The 26496-nt window shown below is 37.0% G+C and overlaps 1 protein-coding gene across 4 annotated transcripts in view; it reads left to right on the top strand.

Moving 5' to 3' along the window:
• PCCA (propionyl-CoA carboxylase subunit alpha) overlaps nt 1–26496 on the top strand; it is a 433326-nt gene that overhangs the window by 197347 nt on the left and 209483 nt on the right. For all 4 annotated transcript variants that reach the window (XM_064362172.1, XM_064362171.1, XM_064362174.1 and 1 more), the window contains 3 exons: nt 3276–3344; nt 5534–5609; nt 26262–26372. In XM_064362172.1, the coding sequence (XP_064218242.1) occupies nt 3276–3344; nt 5534–5609; nt 26262–26372 (256 nt within the window). The remainder of the gene's footprint in view (nt 1–3275; nt 3345–5533; nt 5610–26261; nt 26373–26496) is intronic.

Genomic DNA, 26496 nt, shown 5'->3' with positions numbered 1-26496 from the left:
GATGAGAAAACAAGTATCATAGGGACATATCTAAACACTTTTTTAATCAAACAAAAGAAGTATTAAATAAGAATTCATAATGATTACTCTAGTTGTTAGAAGTTTTCACCATGTTGTAATAGCTAACAGGATGTCAAACATTTTGCCCTCACAAGTTTTTGCAATTTGCAATTTTCAAACGTGAGACCTGTTGAAAGTACAAGTGATAATGGACAAACTATACCCCCTACAGTCTTCGTCCCACCAAATCTTTCTTCAATTAATGCTGCAGCAGGAGTTTTATGTAATAACATTTGCAGTTGTGAGCCATCCATAGAAAGAAAAAACAATTAAAATGCCTTAAATGTTCTGCTTACTGCTGTTATTTGCTTGTGTGAATGTTGCATGTCAGCTAAATGGACCAAGGAATAGATAAAGTGATTGGGTGCAGGAGAGTGCACACTAAGCTTTGTCTATCATTATTGCTGGGAGCAATCAAATTGATGTCAGCAGGACAGTAGATGCGTTGACAGCTGTAATTATGTATCTCCATGGTGATCACTTTTGGCCTGTCATGGAGGCCCACGAGTCCCCTCCCTTGGAAGCATTTAATCAGATTGGGCTGTCACTTGTCAGGTAGACATGGCGGGCTGGGAGTTGTGCTTAGGGGGAGAGGTGAATTGAGAATGAAGGATGGGAGACGTCTGATAGTTTCACAGGGTCCACTGTGGTACTGAAGACAGAAATTTTAATTATGCTAGAGGTTTTTGAGCAATGGCTTGAGAATCTCATACAGAGGTGCTTGGGTGTTTTTGTTATGGTTGTTATTGTTTGTTTTTCTTCCTTGTCTTATGAAAACTAGAGCAGTCAGTCTACCTTAGAAAACCATTTTTGGCTCTTACCTTTTTTGGTCACAAGAATACATACTTAAGAGTTAACTTATGATTTGTACTTTTCACATGCTTCATTAAGCCTGAAATTTATTTATATGGCAGAGGTGAAGATTTCCTTTTTTATGTTTGATCATAATATCTTGTAAATTTGTTATTTTCAGACCACAGTTTTGTTCTGCTCAGAAATTTGGTTCTGATTTTATTCAACTTTTTTCTTAAAGCTTTTAGTGCAGATTTGTATAGCCTTTCATAGAGGAATGGAAACTTGATCTGACTTCAAATTGGTTGTTAAGAAATAAAAATATAGCTGCTTATTACTTGGAAAATCAGCATAAACAGTAAATTATAAATCAGAGTTTTCATACTGTAATACAGTTTTTAATTGGAAATACTGATTTGCTTATACAAAGATACATTTTGATTATATATAATATATCTTGATTTTATCCTGTGTATTTTAAAGTTAAGATGACATAACTTCTGTGATCATAATATTAGTAAATAACAGTTGTATTTAAGAGCTCTAGGTAACACCTTACAGGATGATATTAGTTAAGGCAACGGAAGTTTTAAGTAGGGAAATATGGGAGAATGTAGTAAATATTCTTTATTTCTATGTTATTTTATTCTTGAGTTGAACATCAAAGTTCCTCCTAGCTTTGTAGCAGTATATATAGCAAATGATAAGATGTAGTTGAAGTCAGAAGTTTTAGAACTTGTATCAGTCTCATTTTAAACACAGCATTAGCAAGCATGCCATGGTTTTAAAGATGACATAGTGGTCAAATTAGCTCTTTAACTTTTTAGTACTAAAATTAAGAAAATGAAAGCTCACAGATATCTTTTCTGTTATATAACCCGATTGCTAGTTGCCATTTTGGGGCTATTTAATGTGGGGAGAAGGCAGATTGTGATTTTGTTGCTTTTAAAGATGCTCCATTAATTTTTTTCTAGTTTTTGTCAACATTGTGAATTTCATAGAACATCAGTTTATGTCCTGAAATATGTTTTCAGAAAATAGAAAACCAAGTATATTTCGTAAGTGTGCTGAGTGATTTTTGTTTAAAATTAAGATTTTTGTATATGAATGTGAATACAAATACAGATATCTGTATTTTTGTTTGTGCTTGCAAATACAGAAATAAAAGCCCCTCTGGTATGTTATAGTGTTCCTTTTACAACCTTACAAAGAGAATAATAGTAGTATGAAATTTAAGAAAATGAAACTATAGCTTATCTTCTGATGTCACCGTATAATAAAGCCATCATTATACCCTCATGTGGATATCCTAGACAAGAGGTTCTACATGTGGTCCCTTGATAATTGCCTAAATTAAAATATTAAAGGCCTAACAGCCGCTGTGTTGACCTTTTTCTGCCTTACTGCAGACAGATGAGCTGCTGTTTATTAGGAAGGCCTCTTCCCACAGGTGGAAGACTATGTGAGCTTCCGCTCTTCTCTTCCCACCCCTTTACAATGTTGGGCCTCAAAGTCCTGCTGTTCCAGCAGCTTTGGTTCAGTTCCTCCATCCTCAAGACCCCTCAGATATGCCTGATAGTCTGAAGTATTTTGATTAGCTTTTAAATACTTCAGATTCCAAGACTTCTTTCTAATAATTTAATAAATATTCTGTCCCCAGTAACTGCTCATTTTTAAAGTTTTGCATGGCTAACCTCTGTGCCTTGCTGCTGGTATCAAACTGGGAAATGAAAACAAGAATCAGCGATGTACTAACTCACTTGTTGGCTGTTAACAGCAATCAGCCTCTTCAAAAGAATATTTTGAACTCATGCTATCCCCCCACCCCCCACCCCACGAAAATCACAAAATCAGAGCTCTAATTGGGACTTTACACAGCAAAGCCATAGGAAAAGCTGTGTAAACATTAAAACCTCAGGGGACTAACAGTAACAGAAAAATAGTGTTTTACAGTTGAGAGGGTGAGGCAAAAAAGGAAAGTGTTACAGACATGAAAGACCCAGGCCCACATTCCAGTGGAGCTGAGGAGCAGCTTCTCTAGGAGCCTCACTGGCGGGCAGGAGGCTCCAGTGGTGAGTGCAGTTAACTAGGGCATCATCCATGCCATGCTTCGGTTGGAAGACACCATCATAAAGCCACAGCACCCTGGCATAGTGATGTAGGAAGTCTTCATTTTTTATTTTTTGCTGTTTCTTAGTTTCTTCATTCAGTGGCAGAGCCACAAACATGTTGCATTGCATATTAACAGATCAAGATCATTTGGTCTCTATGTATTTTTAGGTTGTTTTCCTATTTTCCAGAAGGTAAAATGTTATTTGAAATTGAAATTCTCTATTCATTTTCTCTATAGAAATGAAATTTGTGGTTACAAAAAAAGTCTACACCATATGAGTTACTTTTATTTTTTCCTTTTTTTCCCCCAGGTCCGAATTGACAGTGGCATCCAACCAGGAAGTGATATTAGCATTTATTATGATCCTATGATTTCAAAAGTTAGTTTGATTTCTTAATGGATTATTTTATTTCTTCTGAAAATCAATGATATTTAAAAAGTCTGAAACTGGGTCTTTATCTGAATCATGTGCCATAATTAAACAACTAATTACGCACTGATATAAATGTGAAAGCAGAGCAGGTTTTTTCTCTTGGGAGAAAATTCAGCATTATGTTAGTTTGCAATACTCCTCCTCCACAATCAAATCATGCCACCACCATCACATACACATGCACGAACAATAACAATAATAAACATCTGACCAATGGTGCCAACCTAACTCATTGCAATGAGAAGGAATTAAGTTATTTTTTTGGCCATTTGCTGAAATCACCTGAGATGAAAGTATGAATGAATGGCAAGAAGTTGGGCTGATAGGCAATGTTCATTAGAGTACTTTTTGATCTTTTCTCTTCATTTTTACAAATTGCCAATTATTTAAGTAGATTTGATGTAAGACTATAAGATTTGTTTTGCCCACCTGTCTTTTTGAAGTTTGACTTTCCAGAATAAATGAATTTTTTGATCTTTAAACCTTTAAAATCTTATAAAATATAAAATACTACAATAATTAAGATTGTGGATTTTATTTTGAAAATCCTGTGTTCTCTGAAATGTTACATCTATATTGAGGAATGATTTCTTTATTAAGCTATGTTTCTCAAGATGGCTTTTCCCCAAGTGTCCTTTCTAATGTTTTAGCTGCAGTAAACAAACTTTTAAAAAATCTTTTTTCAGTTAAGGTTTTAGTGTTTTTGTTTTGAGATAAGGTCTCCCTTAGTCACCCAGGCTGGAGTGCAGTGTCACAATCTCGGCTCAGTGCAGCCTTGACCTCCCAGGCTCGGGTGATCTACCTGCCTTAGCCACCTAACTACAGGCATGCACTACCATGCCTGGCTATTTTTTTTATATCTTTTGTAGAAATGGGGTTTCATCATGTTGCCCAGGCTGGTCTTGAACTCCTGAGCTCATGCAACCCTGGCCTAAGTTTTTAGTAGTATTAAAATAAGGTTTAGGTCTTTTGTTCATTAGAGAACCACCATTTAATTTAAAAATAAAACGACATACAATTATTGTATGTTGACTTTTAAATAGATACGATTCCATTTTTAGATGAATGTTTTTCTATTCAGAAAAATGGCCTACAAATTAATTTTCAAATTTGCTTGATATTGAAGAGCTAGTAAAACCTAATAAAATAATCACAATCTATAGATAGGCTAATATAACTGTCAGAAAAATCTTTAATGAATAGTTAAGGTCTTATTTCATTGCTAAATTATAGAGTTACTTATAAGTAGGCACTAAATCATGTAGAATAGTAAGATTTTTTTGTTTTTCCGATTCAAGTACCATTTTCTTCTGTGTATATTATGTGTAAAACTGCGAATGATTTCTAAGATAGTCATCTCTCTTTATACTTTTATTTTTGAAATTTTTTGTTAGTTATGAAAGTGTTAAGGGCTGGGCGCAGTGACTCATGCCTGTAATCCCAGCACTTTGGGAGGCTGAGGCAGCTGGATCCCCTGAGGTCAGAAGTTTGAGACCAGCCTAACCAACATGGCAAAACCGCATCTCTACTAAAAATACAAACAAATTAGCTGGTCATGGTGGCACACATCTGTAATCCTAGCACCTCAGGTGGCTGAAGCAAGACGATCGCTTGAACCTGGGAGGCAGAGGTTGTAGTGAGCCAAGGTTGTGCCACTGCACTTCAGCCTGGGCAACAGAGTGAGACTCCATCTCAAAAAAAAAAAAAAAAAAAAAAAAAGGAAAAAAAGAAAAAAGACAGTGTTAACTATTCAGGGTATCTTGGAAACCACAGAAAAACAGGGAAAAAAGTCTTACCTAATCCCGACCACTACCCTAGATGTTCAAATCCTATCTTTAATATTCACATTTTGCTTTATCTCCTTTTAAATTTTTTCTATAGTTACTTCTGTTACATTTTTGTTTTTGTAAAACCACTCTTTACTATGATAATGAAATGTAGGAGAAAAGTCTGAAATAGCTTGATTCTAATATTTATATACTTAAAAAAGTCATAATTGACATTGAAAACTGAACTATCATAAAATTGCAATATATATTTGGAAATCTGTTATGAAATATTTTAATTTTTACTAAAATGAATCATTTAACATAGATCTAAATGTGTGTTGGGGTTTTTTGTTTGCTTGTTTTTAGCTAATCACATATGGCTCTGATAGAACTGAGGCACTGAAGAGAATGGAAGATGCACTGGATAACTATGTCATTCGAGGTAAAGACAAAGATTTGTACTCCTTGGTTATTATATATGGTGGCCAGTTCCAGAAAACAGCCTGATGGTTTACCAGCAAGAGCATGCATGGCACATTTGCTCACTGTGTGCTTAAAGAGAAATAAGAAAAGCTCAAATCAATCAAACCACTGTAGTAAGTATAGGGGTTTCATTTTCCTTGGTAGCCCTATACTTTACATCTACTTCTTAGGTTATTCAACTTACAACATTTGATCTTTCCTAGATGAGCATCTAATATTTTGTGGATACAATTATGTATTGGTTGTGACATGAGAGCCTTCAAAGTAAAGAACCATTGACCAGTGTAGTTTGAGAGCAATTTTGCTAGATTATTGTCTGTGGAGTGTTTTGTTTTAAAGCAGAAAACTTGAAAATGTATAGTGATAGAAAGTGTAGTGACCTACATTTGACTAATTTGGGGAGAGAGGGAATAGCTCTTTGCTTCTGAGATTAGAGCAAATTATAGACTGTCTTCTAGGACGTGCAGTTTTGTTACCTCATTTACCTATATGATAGTTCTAATACCTGACAAAATGCAAGCCTACCAGCCTTTAAGAGGTATAGTGATAAATGAATTAGAAGCAGCCATTACACTGACATAATCAAAGTACACTTATGTTTATACCCCTTAAGGAGTTACATTACATTCTAAATTTTATCAGCAGCTTTCCATTAATAATGAAAACACGACTTTAGTGCAACATCAATTATCTTTGGAATAACAGACTTTAATAACAAACTTAAAGTGTAAAATATAAGTTCCCCTTGAATTATGAATGAATAATGTAGTCTGAGAGCATTCCATAGGGAAGACTGGCTTCTGTATAGTTTTGCCCTTTTCTAATGGCTCACTGGATGTAGCAGTGGGTGGGGAGGTTAGATTTGGAGGCTGAAGTGGTACAATAGTAGTAGAGTAAGACTGCACAGTCCTCTTCAGGACCACATGGAACTTTTATGCAGGTTTTGAAAGTCCTCTTTTTTCCAGTAGATGCAACTTTTAGGTACCTAGCAAATGGACTGGAAGTTTGTGTGAAAAAGAAAAAGCGATTTATTTTCAGGGCATATCCTGCTCTGAAAATAAAGGAAGCCCAGCTGAGCAAAGGAGCATGTCAGGCCTTTCCCTTACCTCCCTGACTCAGTGCCTGTGTGCAGTGAACAGTTTGTACAACTGTACAGTAGTGCCCAGGGTAATTAGTGACTATATTTGTACATCTACCTTTCCCTGCTTATTTTCATCTAATAATATTGAATTACATTATGTAATCCACACTTGCCCTTACTTTTCTCTTCCAGTTTTTCCCTTGTTAGATCAGGAGGTTGTCTCCCTTCCCATTCTCCTCAATCCACATCTTTTGGAGTGCAGTGGTGCAATCTCGACTCACTGCAGCCTCCATCTGCGGGGTTCAAGCAGTTCTCCTGCCTCAGCCTCTTCCCTGCTCTTTTAGCTTTACCCTTTTATCTTTCCATTTGTTAGTTAACAAGTGATGGAGATTCTAATAAATATTGTGTGCTAGTGATTTGTTCTTGTGAACTAAAGAAAAATAATAAGCTTTCAAGTGACTCTAGGTATAATTTAAAAAGAAAATCAACAACATTAATATCCAGAGCATCTAAAAATTGGAAAAATCCCCTTCACATTCTTTCTAACTCATTTTCTATTTTCTTTTTTCTAACCTTGATTATGGAGTATTTTCTTACTTCGTAACTTTGCTATTTCCACTGTTTTAAGTAGAAAATACATATTTCCTCTATATACCCAACATATGTATTTCTGTATATAACCAGTACACATGGGTTACTAAGGCCTTGAGGAGAGGGTCTTTTTTCTTCCAGAAGTAATATTGCTGTGGACAGGACTTCAGTGCGTATTTGGGACACATGTCCAGTTTATGTGAGTTTTATCTCTGTTTATCTATAAATTTGAGTTTAGATAGACATAAATATGTTACTTGGGAAGATTATTCTTGGAGAACTACAGTATTTGTAAACATATTCTATGGGAATTTTCTCCCTTTTTATCTCTGCATTTTTATTGTGGTAATTGAAATATTAGATTTTGGTTAATTTAGGTTTTACTCTAATGTGCTTGAGCATGAATTTGAGAGTCTGAATAAGAATATTTTGTCAGAACTCATCTCTATTAAACTTTGATATAATACGACATGGTGGCAGGCATCTGGGCAGTTTGTCAAAATGTTAGATTGGTTTTGGTCCCAACTAGAAGTTATTTATTCCATCTGACTTCTCAAGGGAGTATTCTTTCATATTTACATGAATACCCTTTCATATTTTATATTTAAATGAACATTTTTCCACTAATTTGCTTACTATACTATATATATATAGGTTCACCAGTTACTACAGGTTTTAAGTGACTAAAATACAAAGTAGGCTTGCCATTCTTTTCCTAATTTTGTGTGTACCACATGTCAAAAATGTATTGCATTGTATAGGTAGATTTTTCCAGGCTTCGTCTGAAATTTTGTCTTTGAATTACTGTGATATAGCGGACAGAAACCAGACAAAGCTGGGTTCATAGCCCCTGTCCTGATACCATTTAATAATTATGTGATTTTTGTCAAATGACTTTGTCTTTTTGAATCTCATACTCCACATTTGAAAAATGGAGTGATAGTCTCTGCCTTATAAATTAGTGGTGAGGATTAACTGAGGTTAAGTATAAAAAAGGGCTTGGCACCACACTGGCTTATATGTTGTTTAATAACTTTAGTTCCTATCCTTTCTTCCTCTCTCCTCATACTTATAAAACCACATATTTAAAAATCAAGGCCAGGCGCAGTGGCTCACACCTGTAATTCCAACACTTTGGGAGACTGAGGCAGGAGGATCACTTGAGGTCAGGAGCTCAAGACCAGCCTGGCCAACATGGCAAACCCCATCTCTACTAAAAATACAAAACTTAGCCAGGTGTGGTGGCGGGTGCCTGTAGTCCCAGCTACTCAGGAGGCCGAGGCAGAAGAATCGCTTGCACTCAGGGAATGGAGGTTGCAGTGAGCTGAGATTTCGCCACTGCACTATAGCCTGAGTGACAAAGTAAGACTGTTTCAAAAGAAAATAAAATAAGAATAAAAATCATGTGTTATAAATCCCATTGTCAATCCCTTAGTAATATGAAATTTAATAAACCATAGATAAACAATATTGAAAGACCATTTTAGGTAATTTCTAATACTGTGTGCTGAGGTTATATGCTTTCATTGTACCCTGTTTGAATACTTCTCTAGAGCATTTACTGTCACTGTAAAATTAAAATATCAATTGTGTAATTAACTGTGCAATGTTGGGTTATCTTGTAAGACTATTAGGCACATGAGGGCACTGATGATCTTTATCTTGTTTGCATGCATATTACTGGTGCTTAGCAGTATCTGACACATGCTAGGTGATTAATAAATGTTTGTTGAATGAGTGAAGGAGTGAGCGAGTGATACTATCCCTAATTTCAAGGAGTTACTAATATACTTTATATGGAAAACATATGAACGGATGAATATAATATTAATGTAACTTAGCAGGTGCCACAGTAGGGGATTGGAAAAGTATAGTGGGAGTTTAAGGAAGAGACTAGCATATCTTTCTTTTCTTGCTTCTCTTTTGGTCCTTTGAAAGTAATGATGAGTACTGCTTTAGGACTCAGGTGTCTCTCTGTCTCTGTTGAGAGTACCTCACTTTGTTCTGCCTTCAAATGATCCCCAGAGTGGCATGAGTTTTAAAAAGACTGATAATTCCCTGTGTAGGTGAACTAAAGGGGATGGGCACACTCAGGCATCTTTGCAGTATCACTTGTTATAGTATTTTGGGAAAATAATCTGGCGTTAGATGTTAAAATAAAAGTACATACCCTTTGACCCCGCTGTTCATCTTTTGTGACTCTTTCCTATAGAGTTAAAAGACTGAATTATCAGCATGTTCACCATGACATTTACAGCAGCATTGTTTGTAGTAGCCAAAATGCTGACCAACCACTGTCCACTAAATGGATGAATGACTGAATAAATTACAGTGCATTATTACTATAAAATACTATGCAGCTATGACTTAAAGATATGTCTGTCTGTATTATTAAAGTAGAAAAGCAATTTGCAGTCATGTGTTGTACATTCTCATATCACTTGAACCATCTTCTCATCCTAAAATATTGTAAATTATGTTGGATGAGCACAAAGAAAGGTGTGAACATCTACATATCACAGTGATTTCTTAAACTCAAAGGACTTATCAAAGAGGGGTTTTTCTTGACATATTTCTCTTAGACTTTTTAATTTTGTGTATTTTCAAACCTGTAGAAAAGCTGAATGAATAGTACTGTGTGTGCCTGTATACTCTTCACCTAGATTAATTATTTAATTAACTTTTTTTGATACTTGCTTTCTCTACTTCTCCCTTTCTTTGCCTTTTATTCCTCCTTTCTCATGCTTCCTCTTTCCTTTCCTCCCTCCATTCTCTCCTTGGTATTTTTCCTGGTCCATTTGAAGGAAAGTTGCAAACATCATGGCATATCACTCCTGAATACTTTACCAGGCTTCTTAAGGGGAAGACCATTTTCCTGTAACTGCCCCGTGGATTTTTCTTGCCTGCTGCACAGGTAGAGTGTTTATTGAGACAGCATTATTGCAATAGAGAAAGAGTTTAATAAACACAGGGCTGGCTAAATGGGAGATTGAAGTTTTATTACTCAAATAAGTTTCCCCAAAAATTTGGAGGCTGGGGTTTTTAAAGAATAATTTGGTGGGCAGGGGCTAGGGAGTGGGGGATGCTGATTGGTTGGTTTGGGGATGAAATTATAGGTGCTTGAGGCAGGGTGTTCTTGCTATCTTCAGTTACTGGGCAAGGTCACAGAACTAGTTCAGCCAGTTTACTGGTCTGGCTGCATGACTCCTGAGCCATAATATCTAATCTTGTGGCTAACTTAGTTTAACAAATAGAGTCTATTTCCCAGGCAAGGAGGGGGTTTGTTTTGGGAAGGGGCTGTTATCATTGTTGTACAGTTAAACTATACATTAATTTTCTCTCATAGTTAGCATGGCCTACACCCAGGAATGAACAGAGGGCAGCTTGGAGGTTAAAAGCAAGATGAAGTTGGTTAGGTCAGATTTTTCTCATTGTCACGATTTTTGCAATGGTGGTTTCATTCCTCCAAAAAGCACGATACCATCATTACACTCCAAGGAAAATTGACAGCAACTTTACAGTTTCATCTCTTGTATTGTCCCTATTTCAGTTTCCCCAGCTCTCCCTCAAAGGCTTTTTTAAAATTGTTTTTAACCCCATCTGTGGCCCAAAGTTACAAAGTATCTTTAGCATCTTGCCCTCTTTTGTATTTCATTTCATTAATTTTCAGGAGAGTCCAGGGCGGTTGATTTGTAGAAGGTGGCACACTCTAGATAGAAAGTGTCAACACTGGTTCAGTAGAGGCATTTGTGAAGTGACTCTAAGGATGAGAGCTGTAGGTGATAATTTATATCACTCACAGAACTCAGGGAAACTCTTTGCTACTGTTACTGGTTTATTAACAAGGATACAGCTTGAGAACAACCAAATGGAAAAGATGCATAGGACAAGGTGTTGGGGAGAGGTGTAGCACTTCCACAGCCTCTCCAGGTCACCACCCTCCCAATACTTCCATGTATCCACCAACCCAGAAGTTCTCTGATCCGTGTCCTTGGGTTGTTATGAAGGCCTGATTAGATAGGCATGATTGATCCTATCAATCTGCCATTAATGGTCAAGTCATTCTTTAGTCCCTCTCCCCTTTGGGGCTGAAAGTTCCAACTCTGTAATCACATGGTTGGATCCTCTGGCCACCTGTTCCCGTCCTCCAAGAGTCATTTCATTGACATTAACTCAGGTATGGCTGAAAGGAGCTCATTATGAATAAGAAAAGACACTCCTCTCACAACAGTCATTTCTGTGATATTCTTGCCCAAAACGTACAACCTGAATATAATCATGAGGAAACATCAGACAAACCAAATTGAAAGACAGTCTACAAAATAAATAGCTTCTCCTCTTCAAACATGTCAAGGTCAGGAAACACAAAGAAAAGTCGAGCAACTTATGTAGATCAAAGGAAACTAAAGACACATGAAAACTAAATGCAATGTGTGATCCTGGATTAGATCCTGGACCAGAAGAAAAATGTTTTTCTTTTGTAGTATGGGTCATAAGTGGGACAGTTGGTGAGATTTGAATAAGGTCTGCAGATTAGGTGATAGCAATGTGAGCCGCGCTAGGCTTTTCTGATTTTGATCCTTGTACTGTAAGTATAGAAGAGACATACCTTGCTTTTAGGAAATGTACACTGAAATATTTAGAAGTGAAATGACATCTTGTCAGCAACTTACCTTCAGATGTTTAAGAAAGAAGGTTATGTATTTGTATATACATAGAAAAAATAGGTGACAAAGCAAATAAATGTGATAAGATGTTATTATTTGTAGAACCTGCATATATAGTAATTCTATTTACTATTTTTTAAAATTTGAAATTCTTTCAAAATAAAAACTTTAAACAATAGGGAAGAAGTACCACCCCTACTCTCCACTTGTATTTAAAGAATAAAAACACAGAGGCACTTGGGATTTTTAACTTACATATTATTTATCTGGCCAATTCTGAAGGATAGGCAGGGTTTAAAAATGTGGCTTTATGAAGCACAAAATAGGGAGGACAATCTACTGTCTTGTTTGGTAACTACTTGATTATTCAAATATGAATATTTTTTCCCCGGAGCTTTTGTTAAGATAGAGAAACTTGAAAGCAAAAATGTAATTCGGTTAAAGCAAATTTAGAAATTCTCATGAAATAAGAGTGCTTTTTGGCCTCTGTTTGATCCTGGCAGCCTGTGTAGCTGATGTCTGGGCAGTGTTTTGGAACCAGCAGGTAGTCAGGGGAAGGCCACTCCTAGGGGCCTCTTCTGTACGGCCTGGTCATGATTTCCCATACAGATGGGACCTGGTGAACTCTGCCAGAGGTCATCCTTGACTCCCAGTCTACACCTCCCAGTCATAATTTTTATGAGTATGTGATTAATAATATCCTTGAAGTTGTAAACTAAGTTTCAAAGAATGCCTCTACTGTCCTCATACTATTTAAACAAGGATCTGTTCAAATAATATCGTCTTTCCTTGCATGTGAAAAGAAAGAAACTAAATGCAAAATGGTAACTTTCAAATCTGTATGATACATTTTAGTGCTTCAGTGATTCTTCCCAACTATTTGATCTTTTGAGCTCTTAGGTATGAAATAATTTTCTGGTTATTACCCTCTTTTGGCTTTAGGATTAATTAAAGGACAGTAGCTTTGGAAGCAGTTAGTTGAGACATGGATATTTGTTGTCTGCCATGACCCATTATATCACCATATAGGGCTTAGGAAAGAAAAAAATAATGACTTAATTTTGCATAATAATATATAATTTATTTAGAAAACATTGAGAGAATGGTTTGTGTTTTAATTTTATTCTTAAAACATCATTTAGTGAGATAGTCTGTATTTTCATGCTATATTTACTATTCAAGTAGAAAGATTTTTAAAATTCCATGTTCATTCATGTACTTGATGGCTTCGTTCTTTGATATCCAAAATGTAAATTAATAATTGCTTTCAATTCCTTTGAGTTACATTTTTCTAAAATCAACACCTGTTTTTCAACTTTGAATATGGAAGAAAAATGCAACATATCATTTATCCTATGAAACTGCAAGCCTGTTAACTTTCTGAATATTATCAGTCACAAATTTTGGGTATCAGACAATAAGCTCTTTTTTTGTTCGAATGATCATTAACTATTTCTGAAAGCTGTATTGTATTTTACTGATGGCAGAGTTTGGTTCCAACTCTTTTAACATTGGTCACACAGGGAGCTAAAAATTTTATACCAGCAATAGACTGTAATAGGAAAGCCAATAAGGTTAAATATGAAATAGTAAGTAATATGTGGACAGTATTTTCTTTTTTCTTTTGTGAGATGGAGTCTCACTCTGTTGCCCAGGCTGGAGTGCAGTGGCACGATCTTGGCACTGCAGCCTCTGCCTCACAGGTTCAAGTGATTCTCTTGCCTCAGCCTCCTGAGTAGCTGGAACTATAGGCATGTGCCACCATACCCAGTTAATTTTTGTATTTTTAGTAGAGACAGGTTTTACCAAGTTGGTCAGGGTAGTTTCAAACTCCTGACCTCAAGTGATCTGCCTGCCATGGCCTCCCAAAATGAACAGCATTATTTTTATCTAACCAGGGGAGGAAAGTTCAAAAATCCTGAGACTGCCTGCTAACTTACCTACTGCTTTGCAAAAAAGCTTGTAAATGAAATATTCTGAATTATTAGTCTGTACATAAGATCGACTTTTTTGGTAAATTAAATTGTTGATGTACCTTGGTTTAATAATGTTCATTCCTTCCAGTCCTTCCCTTAGAATCTTATAGTTTCTAGAACTTTATTTATTGTAATATATGAATGATTTGCATATTGCTGGTTTTATTTCACATTTCTCTGTCTCACCCTGTTTTGGATTCCTTCACATATGGGGGATGTTCCCCCATAACTAGAAACGTGTGTTTTCTGATGTATCCCATCGAATCTGCCTGCTCTCCTGAACCTTAATCCTTCACACATCATCTCACAGGCATCTCAAATTTAACTTGTCCATGAATCTGCTGTTTTCCTCTCAGCTTGTTTCTTCTCTGAAATGACAACTTCTCTCATGTTGCAGAACCAGAACTATGGGGGTTGTGCTCATCTCCCCATTCTTTATAGTTGATGCTGTTTTGAAACAGGGTCTTACTCTGTCACCAGGCTGGAGCCCAGGGCTCACTGCAGCCTGGACCTCGGAGGTTCAGGTGATGAGCTAGTTCTTCCACCTCAGCCTCCCTGGTAGCTGGGACTACAGGCAAATACCAGCACACCCAGCTAATTTTTTGTATTTATTGTAGAGATGGGATTTTGCCATGTTGTCCAGGCTGGTCCTGAGCTCCTGACCTCAAGTGATCACCTGCCTCCATCTCCCAAAATGTTGCGATTACAGGCATAAGCCACTGTGCCTGGCCCTCACCTCCCCATTCTTGCCATCAGTCCCTGCCTGCCTCCTGAATATCCCTTGAGTCCAGCTAGTTTTCGCATCTGTTTTGTCAGTGTCCTAGCTGTGGACCCCAGCCTTGCCATTTTTCAGTATATCTCTGCAGTTGTCACCTAAGGAACTTTTCCAACTTCCCTCTTGCCCCTCCCCACTCCCTTTTCCATATAGCAGCCTAAGTGATTCTGGATTGTGTAAATATAATCGTACCTGCCCTGCTTCCCATTCTAGTTGCTCTCCTGGGAATGTGAAATCTGTGCATGGCCTATCATACTCTGAATGCCCTATTGGTCTTTTGACTGTATCCAGCACCATTTTGTCCTTTGCTCATACTCAGACCATGGTGTTTTCCTTTCATTCCTCTCCATATGAATACCTGATAGTAGCCATTTGCTTTTTATAACAGTAAAATCTCTCTCTATTTATTTTTTTTTAACCAGAGATAGAGCCTCTCTCTGTTGCCCAAGCTGGAGTGCAGTGACACGATCATAGCTCACTGCAGCCTTGAACTCATAAATTCAAGTGATCCTCCTGCCTCAGACTCCTCCTACCCAGCTAATTTTTAAATTTTTTGTAGAGATAGCATTTCAGTATTGGCTTAGGCTGGTCACAAAGTCCTGGCCTCAAGCGATCCTCCTGCCTCAGCCTCCCAAAGGGCTGGAATTACAGGTGTGAGCCAGATTCCTCCCTAATATTACCATAACCTTAGCTACTCATCTTTGGGTCCTTCTCATCTTTCTGTTTTCTTTCCCAGCCAGGAAAATCTGTGTAAGTCACAAACGCTTTCCTCTTCCTGGAACACAAAGCTATCATTTCCTGTACAGGCAAACCTTTCTGGCAGATGATACCTCTTTTCTTTTTCAAAGCACTCTAGTTGTCTGTCTGTTAAACATGATCAGGGGATTAATTTCCCATGTTTTATTTAGCCTGATCTCTTTCAAGGAGCTTTTTACATTTTTGTCTTTTGGTCTTTCTAAGCATCCTAGCATATTGCCTTCACTTGCTCTTCATTTTCATCTATCCAAAGGCAACACCACATTTTTTCAGTGATTTCTTAGGTATATTGGTATCATTAGAAATTTCATGTACTATATTTCTCATTTTAAAAAACTTATTAAAGCCCTCCAAAACATCGGTTACTGTATATAGGCCAAGTAAATCATTACCCATAGAACAAGTATGAAATAGCTGTGTATTTCTCATGGGCATGTGCTATAGAAGGGGTGTGTTTGTGTGTGTGTGTGTGTGTGTGCGCATAAAGTGATCTATAAGATGTGTATATATGTGTGTGTGTGTGTGTATATATATATATACACATATCAAATGAATGATATTATCTATTCTGATATATAAAACTTCTTCCATGGAATATTTGTGTGTATGCTAAAGGAATAGCATTAATTTGAATTTTTGAACTTTTTCTAAATGTTTTAAGGCAGTTTTGATAAATTGAGAATTAGCTTTTATAAAATTTAGATACATAGCGTCTGTTGAGTGAGGAACAGAAATATGCTCAGGATCTTCCATATGGTTGTGAGTGTGGTCTAGTATAAAAGAGATGCATAGGAAAATACCTGGGAGGGTATACATATTAAGCTGTTAACATTGGTTAGCTTAGAGATAGAGAGTCATATTGAAAAGTTGTGCCCTGCTTACTCAGACACATATACTATGGTACAGTGTAACCTGCTGTAACAAAGATTTCTAAATACAGTGGGGTAATAAGAGGGACATTTATTTACCTCTCATGTAACTGTCTGGTCCATGCTGCTAGAGGGTGAGTCAGCCTCATGAGGTCATTCAAAAGATACACACACCCATCCTGATGCACCACTCCATTTAAATTGCCAGTGCTGAGTTTCTGCCATGTCAAGAAGCCCATAGTAAGAGAAGAAGAAAGGAATCCTAAGCAAGCAATTTAAAAACAAGTGAGCAAGTCAGGAGTTGTGTACATCCCTTTAGCTTATCTTCCTTTGTCTAGGAATTAGTTTGTCATGCCTAGCTACAAGCTAGATGGGAAAGTGAAGTCTGTGTCTGGGTGTTTTTTGCTCAGCTAAAACTCTGTTACTGTGGAAAAATGAAAAACAGGTTTTAGGAAAAACTAGTAATCTGTCACAATAAACCTCTGTATTTTAAAAATTATTTATATGTAATTGTATGTATGTAACTATTGTGATACATAATGTACTAAACTTTAGGTAAACTATTCAGTCTCTCTGGATTGCAATTTTCTTTTTCTTTCTCTTTTTCTAAATTTTTTTTTTCTTTTAGAGATAGAGTCTCTCTCTGTCACCCAGACTTGGGTATAATGGTGCAATCATAGCTCACTATAACCTCAAACTCCTGGTCTTAAGTGATCCTCCTGCCTCAGCCTCTCAAGTACCTGGGACTATAGGCATATGCCACCATTCCCAGCTAATTTTCTTTTTTTATTTTTTATAGAGACACGGTCTTGCTACGTTGCCCAGGCTAGTCTTGAACTCCTGGCCTCAAGTGATCTCTCTCCTTGGCCTCCCAGAGTGCTAGAATTAAAGGTGTGAGCCAGTGCACGCAGCACAATTTTCTAATTTTAAAGGTCCCATTATTCTTTGTAATTTATTTATTCTATAGCTAGTTGCTCAGTTTCCCAAGAGCAGGTACCATATTGTGTTCTCTCATTTTCCTTCCCACGATATCTAATTGCTGCATGAGTAATAGGTATAGAATAAATGTTGACGGATAGAGATAGGTTTGCTCAGATTAAAGGGGTAGATAGTAAATGTTATAGACTTTGTGGGACACAAGGTTTCTCGACTCTACTGTTACAACATGAAAACGGCCATATGTAAATAAACCAGGTTGGCTATGTTCTAATAAAACTTTATTTACAAAATAGGTAGGAGGCTAGATTTAGCCTAAAGTCCATATTTTGCTAACCGTTGTCTTACAGGAAAGTTATGTCTTCCAAATAGATACAGATGTAAACTTAGATTTCAGGAGCTCCATTCTTTTTTTTTTTTTTTTTTACTTTAGATTCTGGGGTACATGTGCAGTTCATGCAAGATGGTTGCATAGGTACATTCATGGCAAGGTGGTTTGCTGCCTCTATTCCCCCATCACCTATTCCTGACATTTCTCCCCATGTTATCTCTTCCCACCCTCGCTCCCACTGTCCCTTCCCTAGCCCCCCACAACAGACCCCAGTGTGTTTTGCTCCCCTCTCTGTGTCCGTGTTTTCTCATTGGACAGTGAGAACATGCGGTGTTTGATTTTCTGTTCTTGTGTCAGTTTGCTGAGAATGATGGTTTCCAGGTTCATCCATGTCCCTACAAAGGACACAAACTCATCGTTTTCTTTTATGGCTGCATAGTATTCCATGATGTATATGTGCCACATTTTCTTTGTCCAGTCTATCATCGATGGGCATTTGGGTTGGTTCCAGGTCTTTGCTATTGTAAGCAGTGCTGCAGTGAACATACGTGTACATGTGTCTTTATAACAGAATGATTTATAGTCCTTTGGGTATATACCCAGTAATGGGATTGCTGGGTCAAATGGAATTTCTGTTTCTAGATCCTTGAGGAATCGCCACACTGTCTTCCACAATGGTTGAACTAATTTACACTCCCACCAACAGTGTAAAAGTGTTCCTATTTCTCCACATCCTCTCCAGCATCTGTCTCTAGATTTTTTAATGATTGCCATTCTAACTGGTGTGAGATGGTATCTCAGTGTGGTTTTGATTTGCATTTCTCTAATGACCAATCATGATGAGCATTGTTTCCTATGTTTGTTGGCTTTATATATGTCTTCTTTTGAAAAGTGTCTGTTCATATCCTTTGCCCACTTTTGAATGGGTTTGTTTGTTTTTTTCTTGTAAATCTGTTTTAGTTCTTAGTAGATTCTGGATATTAGCCCTTTGTCAGATGGGTAGATTGCAAAAATTTTTTCCCATTCTGTTGGTTCCAGTTCGCTCTAATGATTGTTTCTTTAGCTGTACAGAAGCTCTGAAGTTTAATTAGATCCCATTTGTCTATTTTGTTGCCATCGCTTTTGGTGTTTTAGTCATGAAGTCCTTGCCTATGCCTATGTCCTGGATAGTTTTGCCTAGGTTTTCTTCTATGGTTTTTATGGTGTTAGGTCTTCTGTTTAAGTCCTTAATCCACCTGGAGTTAATTTTAGTGTAAGATATCAGGAAGGGGTCCAGTTTCTGCTTTCTGCACATTGCTAGCCAATTTTCCCAACACCATTTATTAAACAGGGGATCCTTTCCTCATTGCTTGTTTTTGTCAGGTTTGTTGAAGATTAGATGGTTATAGATGTGTGTTGTTGCTTCCGAGGCCTCTGTTCTGTTCCATTGGTCTCTGTCTCTGTTTTGTTACCAGTACCATGCTGTTTCGATTACTGTTGCCTTGTAGTATAGTTTGAAGTCCAGCAGCCTGATGCCTCCAGCTTTGTTTTTTTTTTTGCTTAGGATTGTCCTGGCTATGTGGGTTCTTTTTTTGTTCCATATGAAGTTTAAAGTGGTTTTTTCCAGTTCTGTGAAGAAGGTCATTGGTAGTTTGATGGGGATAGCATTGAATCTATAAACTACTCTGGGCAGTATGGCCATTTTCATGATATTGATTCTTCCTAACCATGAGCATGGAATGTTTTTCCATCTGTTTGTGTCTTCTCTTATTTCATTGAGCAGTGGTTTGTAGTTCTCCTTGAAGAGGTCCTTTACCTCCTTTGTTAGTTGTATTCCTAGATATTTTATTCCCCTTGAAGCAATTATGAATGGGAGTTCCCTCTTGATTTGGCTCTCTGTTTGTCTATCATTGGTGTATAGGAATGTTTGTGATTTCTGCACATTGATTTTGTATCCTGAGACTTTGCTGAAGTTGCTTATCAACTTAAGGAGATTTTGGGCTGAGACGATGGGGTCTTCTAAATATACAATCATGTTGTCTGCAAATAGAGACAATTTGACTTCCTCCTTTCCTAATTGAATACCCTTTATTTCTTTTTCTTGCCTGATTGCTCTGGCTAAAATTTCTAATACTGTATTGAATAGGAGTGGTGAGAGAGGGCATCCTTGTCTAGTGCCAGATCTCAAAGGGAATGCTTCCAGTTTTTGCCTGAGGAGCTCCATTCTTAACAGAAAACAAAACTTATAGTTAGGTCAGTGGTAAAGCTTAGGATGCAGGAACACTTCTGTCTGATGTTTTATTAATTATATTTTGTCTCATGTTCTGTGTTTATTCCCATATAACAGGATAGCAATGTCTTTTTTGAGAACCTGGTGTTACATTAAGCATTATTTCATTTATACCTAATAAAAATCGTGCCTAATAGGTTCTATTATGGTTATCAGTCTACAAATGAATAAACCAAAGCTCTGAGAGGTTAAGTAGCTTACCTAAGGTAAAAGGTGGACCTGGTATTTGAACTTGATTGTCTGATTCTTTGCTTACTTTATAGTTATTGTTGCAAAAGGAGGAATTCTGTGAGACTTGAATAGCAGGATTAGAATCAAACTTTGTAGGCTTCTTATGCAGCATAATGGTACCGATTAGAACCATACAAAAGTGGACTATAGAAATAGGAAGGAATGAACACACCTCTGTTTACTTTGACTTCAGCTGTCATGCTGCAGTCACCTGCTCTTCTTGTGGAAGCCTGATATAATTCCTGCCTTCCCTGATGTGACATGCTTTCTCCCATTTCCTTTCATTCCTGTGTAACATCTTCGTAATCTAGATGACCAAGATTAGATACTTCATTCTTCATAAAGCCTTCCTGCATCCTAGGACTCTCCCAACACTGTCTGTATCCTCTTGTGGCAGTTACCTATTTTGATTTTACAGTTGGCCGTTGAATAATACTGGTTTGAACTGTGCAGGTCCATTTATCTGGGATTTTTTTCAATAAATATATTCTAAAATTATTTGAAGATTTGTGACAACTTGTAAAAGCTTTCAGACAAACCATATAGCCTAGAAATACCAAAGAAAGAAAAGTATATGTCATGAATACATAAATATACAGCGATACTAATCTGTTTCATTATTTGCTATTATAAAATATACACAAATCTATTATAAAAATTTAATATTTATCAAAATTTGCACAAACAGAGACCATATATGGTGCATTCAAAGTAGAGAAAAATGTACACAAACAGTAAAGATGCAGCATTAAATTATAACCCAGGAAGATTCACTGTAGTACATACTGCACTACTATATAGTTTCATAGTCACCTACTGTTGCTATTGGAATGGGCTCAAGTGTTGTGAGCATGGGCATAAAACACCATGCGATGCTAATCACTGCCGTGTGATCAGTTCTCTCTCCTGTAAATTGCATATGGCAGTAAAAAGTCATCGCTTATGGTTCTGGCATATTTTTCATCATGTTTACTGCAAACCATAAACCTTGAATAATACCACAGAATCCATACAAAGTGCCACTAGTAATGCTGGAGGTCCTCTCAAGAAGCAACGAAAAGTCATGACATCATGAGAAAAAGTTGAATTACTTGGTATGTATGATAGATTGAGGTCTGCAGATGTAATTTCCTGTCATTTTAAGGTAAATGAATCCCGTGTAAGGACTATTGTAAAAGAAAATAAAAAACGAAATCCATAAAGTTGCTGCTGCTACACCAGCAGGTGTGAAAACCTTGCACTTTTTGTGAAATGCCCTTCATCTCATATAGAAGATGCAGCTTTTATGTGGGTGCAGGATTGCTATAAGAAAGGCATTCTCATAGACTCGAATACGCCTGTCTATGGGAAAAATGAAATCATTATGTAGCAACTTAAAGCAAAAGGAAAGTGGAAGGATATAAAGCTGGAGAATGTATTGCCAACCAAGGATGGTTTGATAGTTTTAGAAAGAGATTTGGCTTTAAAATGTGAAGGGAAGGTACTTCTGCCAACCAAGAGGCAGCAGATGAGTTCCCAGACACCATTAAGAAAATCATTGAGGAGAAAGGATATGTGCTGAACAGGTTTTTAATGCAGATGCAAGTGCCTTATTCTGAAAAAAATAAAAAAAGCTATAAGGAACATTTCTTAGTAAGGAAAAGAAGCAAGCATGAGGAGTTAAGACAGGGAGAAATAGGCTAACTCTGTCTGTTGTTTTGTGCGAATGCAGTCAGGTTTATGATCTGCACTTATCTGTGAAGCTGCTAACCTCCAAACCTTGAAGGAAAACAATAAGCACTGGTTGCCAGTCTTCTGGTTGTACAACAAGAAGGCCTGGAGAGTGAGAACCCTTTTTCTGGATTGATTCCATTGATACTTTGTCCCTAAAGTCAGGAAGTACCTTGCCAGTATGTCTTCTAAAGTTCTTTTGATAGGGACGATGCCCCAGCCACCCAGAACACGTGTTTAGCATTGAAGGTGTCGAAGTGGCCTGCTTCTCCCCAAACCCAACATGTGTAATTCAGCCTCTAGCTCAGGGTATTATAAAGAGTTTTCAGGCTCATTATACACAGTGCTATATGAAAAGAATCATTGACACTGTGGAAAAGAAAAAGTTTGGAAAGATCACGCCACTGAAGATGCATTGTTGTCATATAAAAAGCTGTGAGAGCCATCAAGCCCCAAATTTTTGGTGGAGAAAACTTGTCTAGATGTTGTGCATGACTTCACAGGATTTATGAAAGAGGCAACCAAGAAAATCATGAAAGATACTATGGATATGGCATAAAAGATGGGAGGGAAGGGGGTGAAGGATTTTAAGGTATGGATCTTAGAGAAATCAAGAGCGAGTAGACACCACACCTGAGGAGTTAACAGAAGGTGATGCAGATGAGTGCTTCCGAAGCGGTGCCAGAGGTTGAGGAAGTGGTGCCAGAGGTTGATGGAAGAAGCAGTGCCAAAAAACAGGATCACATCAGACAATGTGGCAGAAGGCTTCTGATTATTCAGGACTGCTCTTGACTTCGTTTACGACATGGACCCTTCTGTGATACGGACAGTAAAACTAACATAAACTGTGGAAAAAAGATTGAAACATTTTTAGAGAAATGAAAAAGCAAAAAAGACATACAAAAATTACAAAGTATTTTCATAAAGTTATAAGGAGTGTGCTGTCTCTCCTGCCTCCCCTTCCACTTCCTCCACCTCTCCTGCCTCTGCAACCCCTGAGACAGCAAGACCAGCCCCTCCTCTTCCTCCTTCTCCGCAGCCTACTCAACCTGAAGAGGAGGAGGAAGACCTTTATGATGATCCACTTCCACTTGATGAATAGTAAATACATTTTCTCTTATGATTTGCATAATAACATTTTCTTTAGCTTTATTGAAAAAATATAGTACTTAATACATATAACATACAAAACGTGTTATTGACTATGTTTTCAGCCAACAGTATGTTATTAGTATTTACTTTTTTGGGACATCAAAAGTTCTATGTGGATTTTTGTCTGTGCAGGAGGTCGGCACCCCAACCCTCATGTTATTCAGTTATCGCTTGTACTTTGAAATTCTCTTTGTGTACTTGGCTCAATTTTTTTCTACTAGATTACATGTATCTTTAAAAAAATGACTTATTGAGGTATACTTGACATAAAATAAACTTCTGATATCTAAAGTATACCATTTTATGAGTTTTGACATATGTATACACCTGTGAAACTGTTACCAAGGTGTTGAATGCTTCTTTCACCTCCGGAGTTTCGTTATGGTCTTTGCCATTTACCCTCCACCTCTTTCCCAATGTAACCACATGATCTTCTTTCTGTTACTGCAGACTGGTTTGCATTTCCTAAAATTTCATATTAATGGACATATCCATTATTATGCATTATTTTTCGTCATGCTTCTTTAACTCAGCATAATTATTTTTAGGTCCCTCCTTGTTATTTTGTGTGTTATTGACTCTGTGTGTGTGTGTGTGTGTGTGTGTGTGTGTGTGTGTGTGTGATAAAATTTCATTGTATGAACAAGCCCGATTTTGTTAATGCATTTGCCTATTGGTGGAGATTTAAATTGTTTCCGAGTTTTGATTATAGTAAATAAAGCTGTTATTAACCTTTGTGTATAAGTATTTGTATAGACATATGTTTTTATTTAACTTGACTTAATACGTAGGAGTGAGTTGTCTGAATCAGTGAGTATATGTTTAACTTTTCCAGAAACTGCCAAACTGTTCCAAAGTGTGTGTATCATTTTATATTGCCAGCAAAGTGTGTGACAATTCTTCTTGTTCCATGTCCTGACTGTCTTTTCACTTCGGCCATGTAAATTGGTTTACTGGGGACATCTCGTTGTATTTCTTTAACAATAATGACATTGAACAATTTTCCTGTGCTTAGTGGACATTTTGACTGTGGCTTTTTTTTTTTACTTGATTTGTTTTTTGTTTTATAATTGTGTTGTAAGTGTTCTTTACATATTTCTAGATACTACTTCCTTGTCCAATATATGTAATGTGGGCCAGACATGGTGGCTTATGCCTGTAGTCCTAGTACTTTGGGAGGCCAAGGTGGGCGGATCACTTGAGCCAGAGTTCAAGACAAGCATGGGGACCGGCAAAAATGTGTCTCTACAAAAAATATGAAAATTAGCTGGGCATGGTGTTATGTGCCTGTGGTCCCAGCTACTTGGGAGGCTGAGGCAGGAGGATCCCTGAGCCTGGGAGGATGAGGCTTCAGTGAGTCAATGTTGCATCACTGCACTCTGACCTGGACAGTAGAGTGAGCCCCTCTTTCAAATAATAATAATAGTAATATTTAACATGAATATTTTGTCTCAGGTTGTACTTTGCCATTTAATTTTTTTAATGGCATCTTTTGAGGAGCAGACTTAAATTTTGATGAAGTACAGTTTGTCAATATTTTTATAGTTCATGGTTTTTGTGTACTAGGAATAAGAATCTGTTGCCCACCTCAAGGTAACAGATTTTTCCTCTGTATTTTCTTCTATAGTTATTAAAATAGTTTTAGGTTTGTGATCCATTTGGAGTTAATTTTTTGTTTATGTTGTTAGGGTTGAGGTTAATTTTTTTTTTTTTTGACCAAATGGTTAGCTAGTTATTCTAGCACAATTTATTGAAAGGACATTTATTAGGTTGGTGCAAACATAATTGCGGTTTTTGCATTGCTAAAATTTGCCATTTGATATTGGTATACATTCTTAAATAAATGTGGTTATGTTATACATCATTTCAGTGCACATTTCTTGCTTTGTTTTTTTGCTAATGACTTATTACTTGCAGTTTATTTTGTATTTATTTTAGAGTATGGAAATGATGTTAGACAAAACGCAAATTTGAGCAGTTTTCTTATTTGAGTTCAAAATGGGTTGTAAAGCAGCAGAGACAACTTGCAGCATCAACAATGCATTTGGCCCAAGAACTGCTAATGAACGTACAGTGCAGTGATGGTTCAAGAAGTTTTGCAAAGGAGATGAGAACCTTGAAGATGAGGAGCTTAGTGGCTGGCCATCAGAAGTTGACAATGACCAATTGCAAGCAATCATCGAAGCTGATCCTTTCATAACTACATGAGAAGTTGCTGAAGAACTGAACGTCGACCATTCTATGGTTGTTTGGCATTTGAAGCAAATTAGAAAGCTCCATAAGTGGGTGCCTTATGAGCTGACTGTAAATTAAAAAAAAAAAATCGTCATTTTGAAGTGTTGTCTTCTCTTATTCTACACAACAACAATGACTCATTTCTTGGATTGTGACGTGCGATAAACAGTGGATTTTATTCGACAACCAGCGATGATCACCTCAATGATTGGACCAAGAAGAAGCTCTAAAGCACTTCCCAAAGCTGAACTTGCACCAAAAAAAGGTCACAGTCGCTGTTTGGTGGTCTGCTGCTGGTCTGATCCACTACAGCTTTCTGAATCTTGGCGAAACCATTACATATGAGAAGTATGTTCAGCAAATCAACGAGACACACAAAAAACTACAATGCCTGCAGCTGGCATTGGTCAAGAGAAAGGGCCCAATTCTTCACCACCACACCACCTAACCACATGTCACACAACCAACACTTAAAAGTTGAACAAATTGGGCTATGAAGTTTCGCCTCATCTGCCATATTCACTTGCCCTCTTGCCAACCGACCGCCACTCCAAGCATCTCAACAACTGTTTGCAGGGAAAACACTTCCACAACCGGCAGGGTGCAAAAAATGCTCTCCAAGAGTTCGTGGAATCCTGAAGCGTGGATTTTTACACTGCAGGAATAAGCAAACTTATTTCTCATGGACAAAAATGAGTTTATGTAATGATTCCTTTTTTGATTAATAAAGGTGTGTTTGAGCCTCGTTTTAATGATTAAAATTCACGGCCCAAAACCACAATTACTTTTGCACTAATACAGCCCATTGATTTGACTTGACTTGGCAATATCAGGCTTCTTAAGTTTATATTTAGTGTTTTGTTGATACCACAATTTCAGATTTCTTTTGTTTTTAATAGAAGTCAAGGAAATAAGTAATCTTGAATGGTTTCTACTAGGTCATAGAACAATGATGATAAATTTCTCCAGATTATCAGAATTCAATTTTTCACTGATTCATTGTTCTTCAATTTGATATCATTTTACTTTTAGGTGTTACACATAATATTGCATTACTTCGAGAGGTGATAATCAACTCACGCTTTGTAAAAGGAGACATCAGCACTAAATTTCTCTCTGATGTGTATCCTGATGGCTTTAAAGGTATGTATGTTTTAAAATATTTTAGTGTGTTAAAGTTATTTTTATACTTTATTGTGATACATGATTTTATTCTATTTTGAACTTAAGGCTTTTTGGCTTATTATTATAAATTATATTTAATTAT

This window comes from Aotus nancymaae, unplaced genomic scaffold (assembly GCF_030222135.1).
Source record: "Aotus nancymaae isolate 86718 unplaced genomic scaffold, 86718_ANA_hifiasm-v0.15.2.pri h1tg000048l, whole genome shotgun sequence".
NCBI classification, from domain to species: Eukaryota; Metazoa; Chordata; class Mammalia; order Primates; family Aotidae; genus Aotus; species Aotus nancymaae.
The sequence above is the reverse complement of the archived record's forward strand: the minus strand, read 5'-3'. Positions and strand labels throughout refer to the sequence as shown.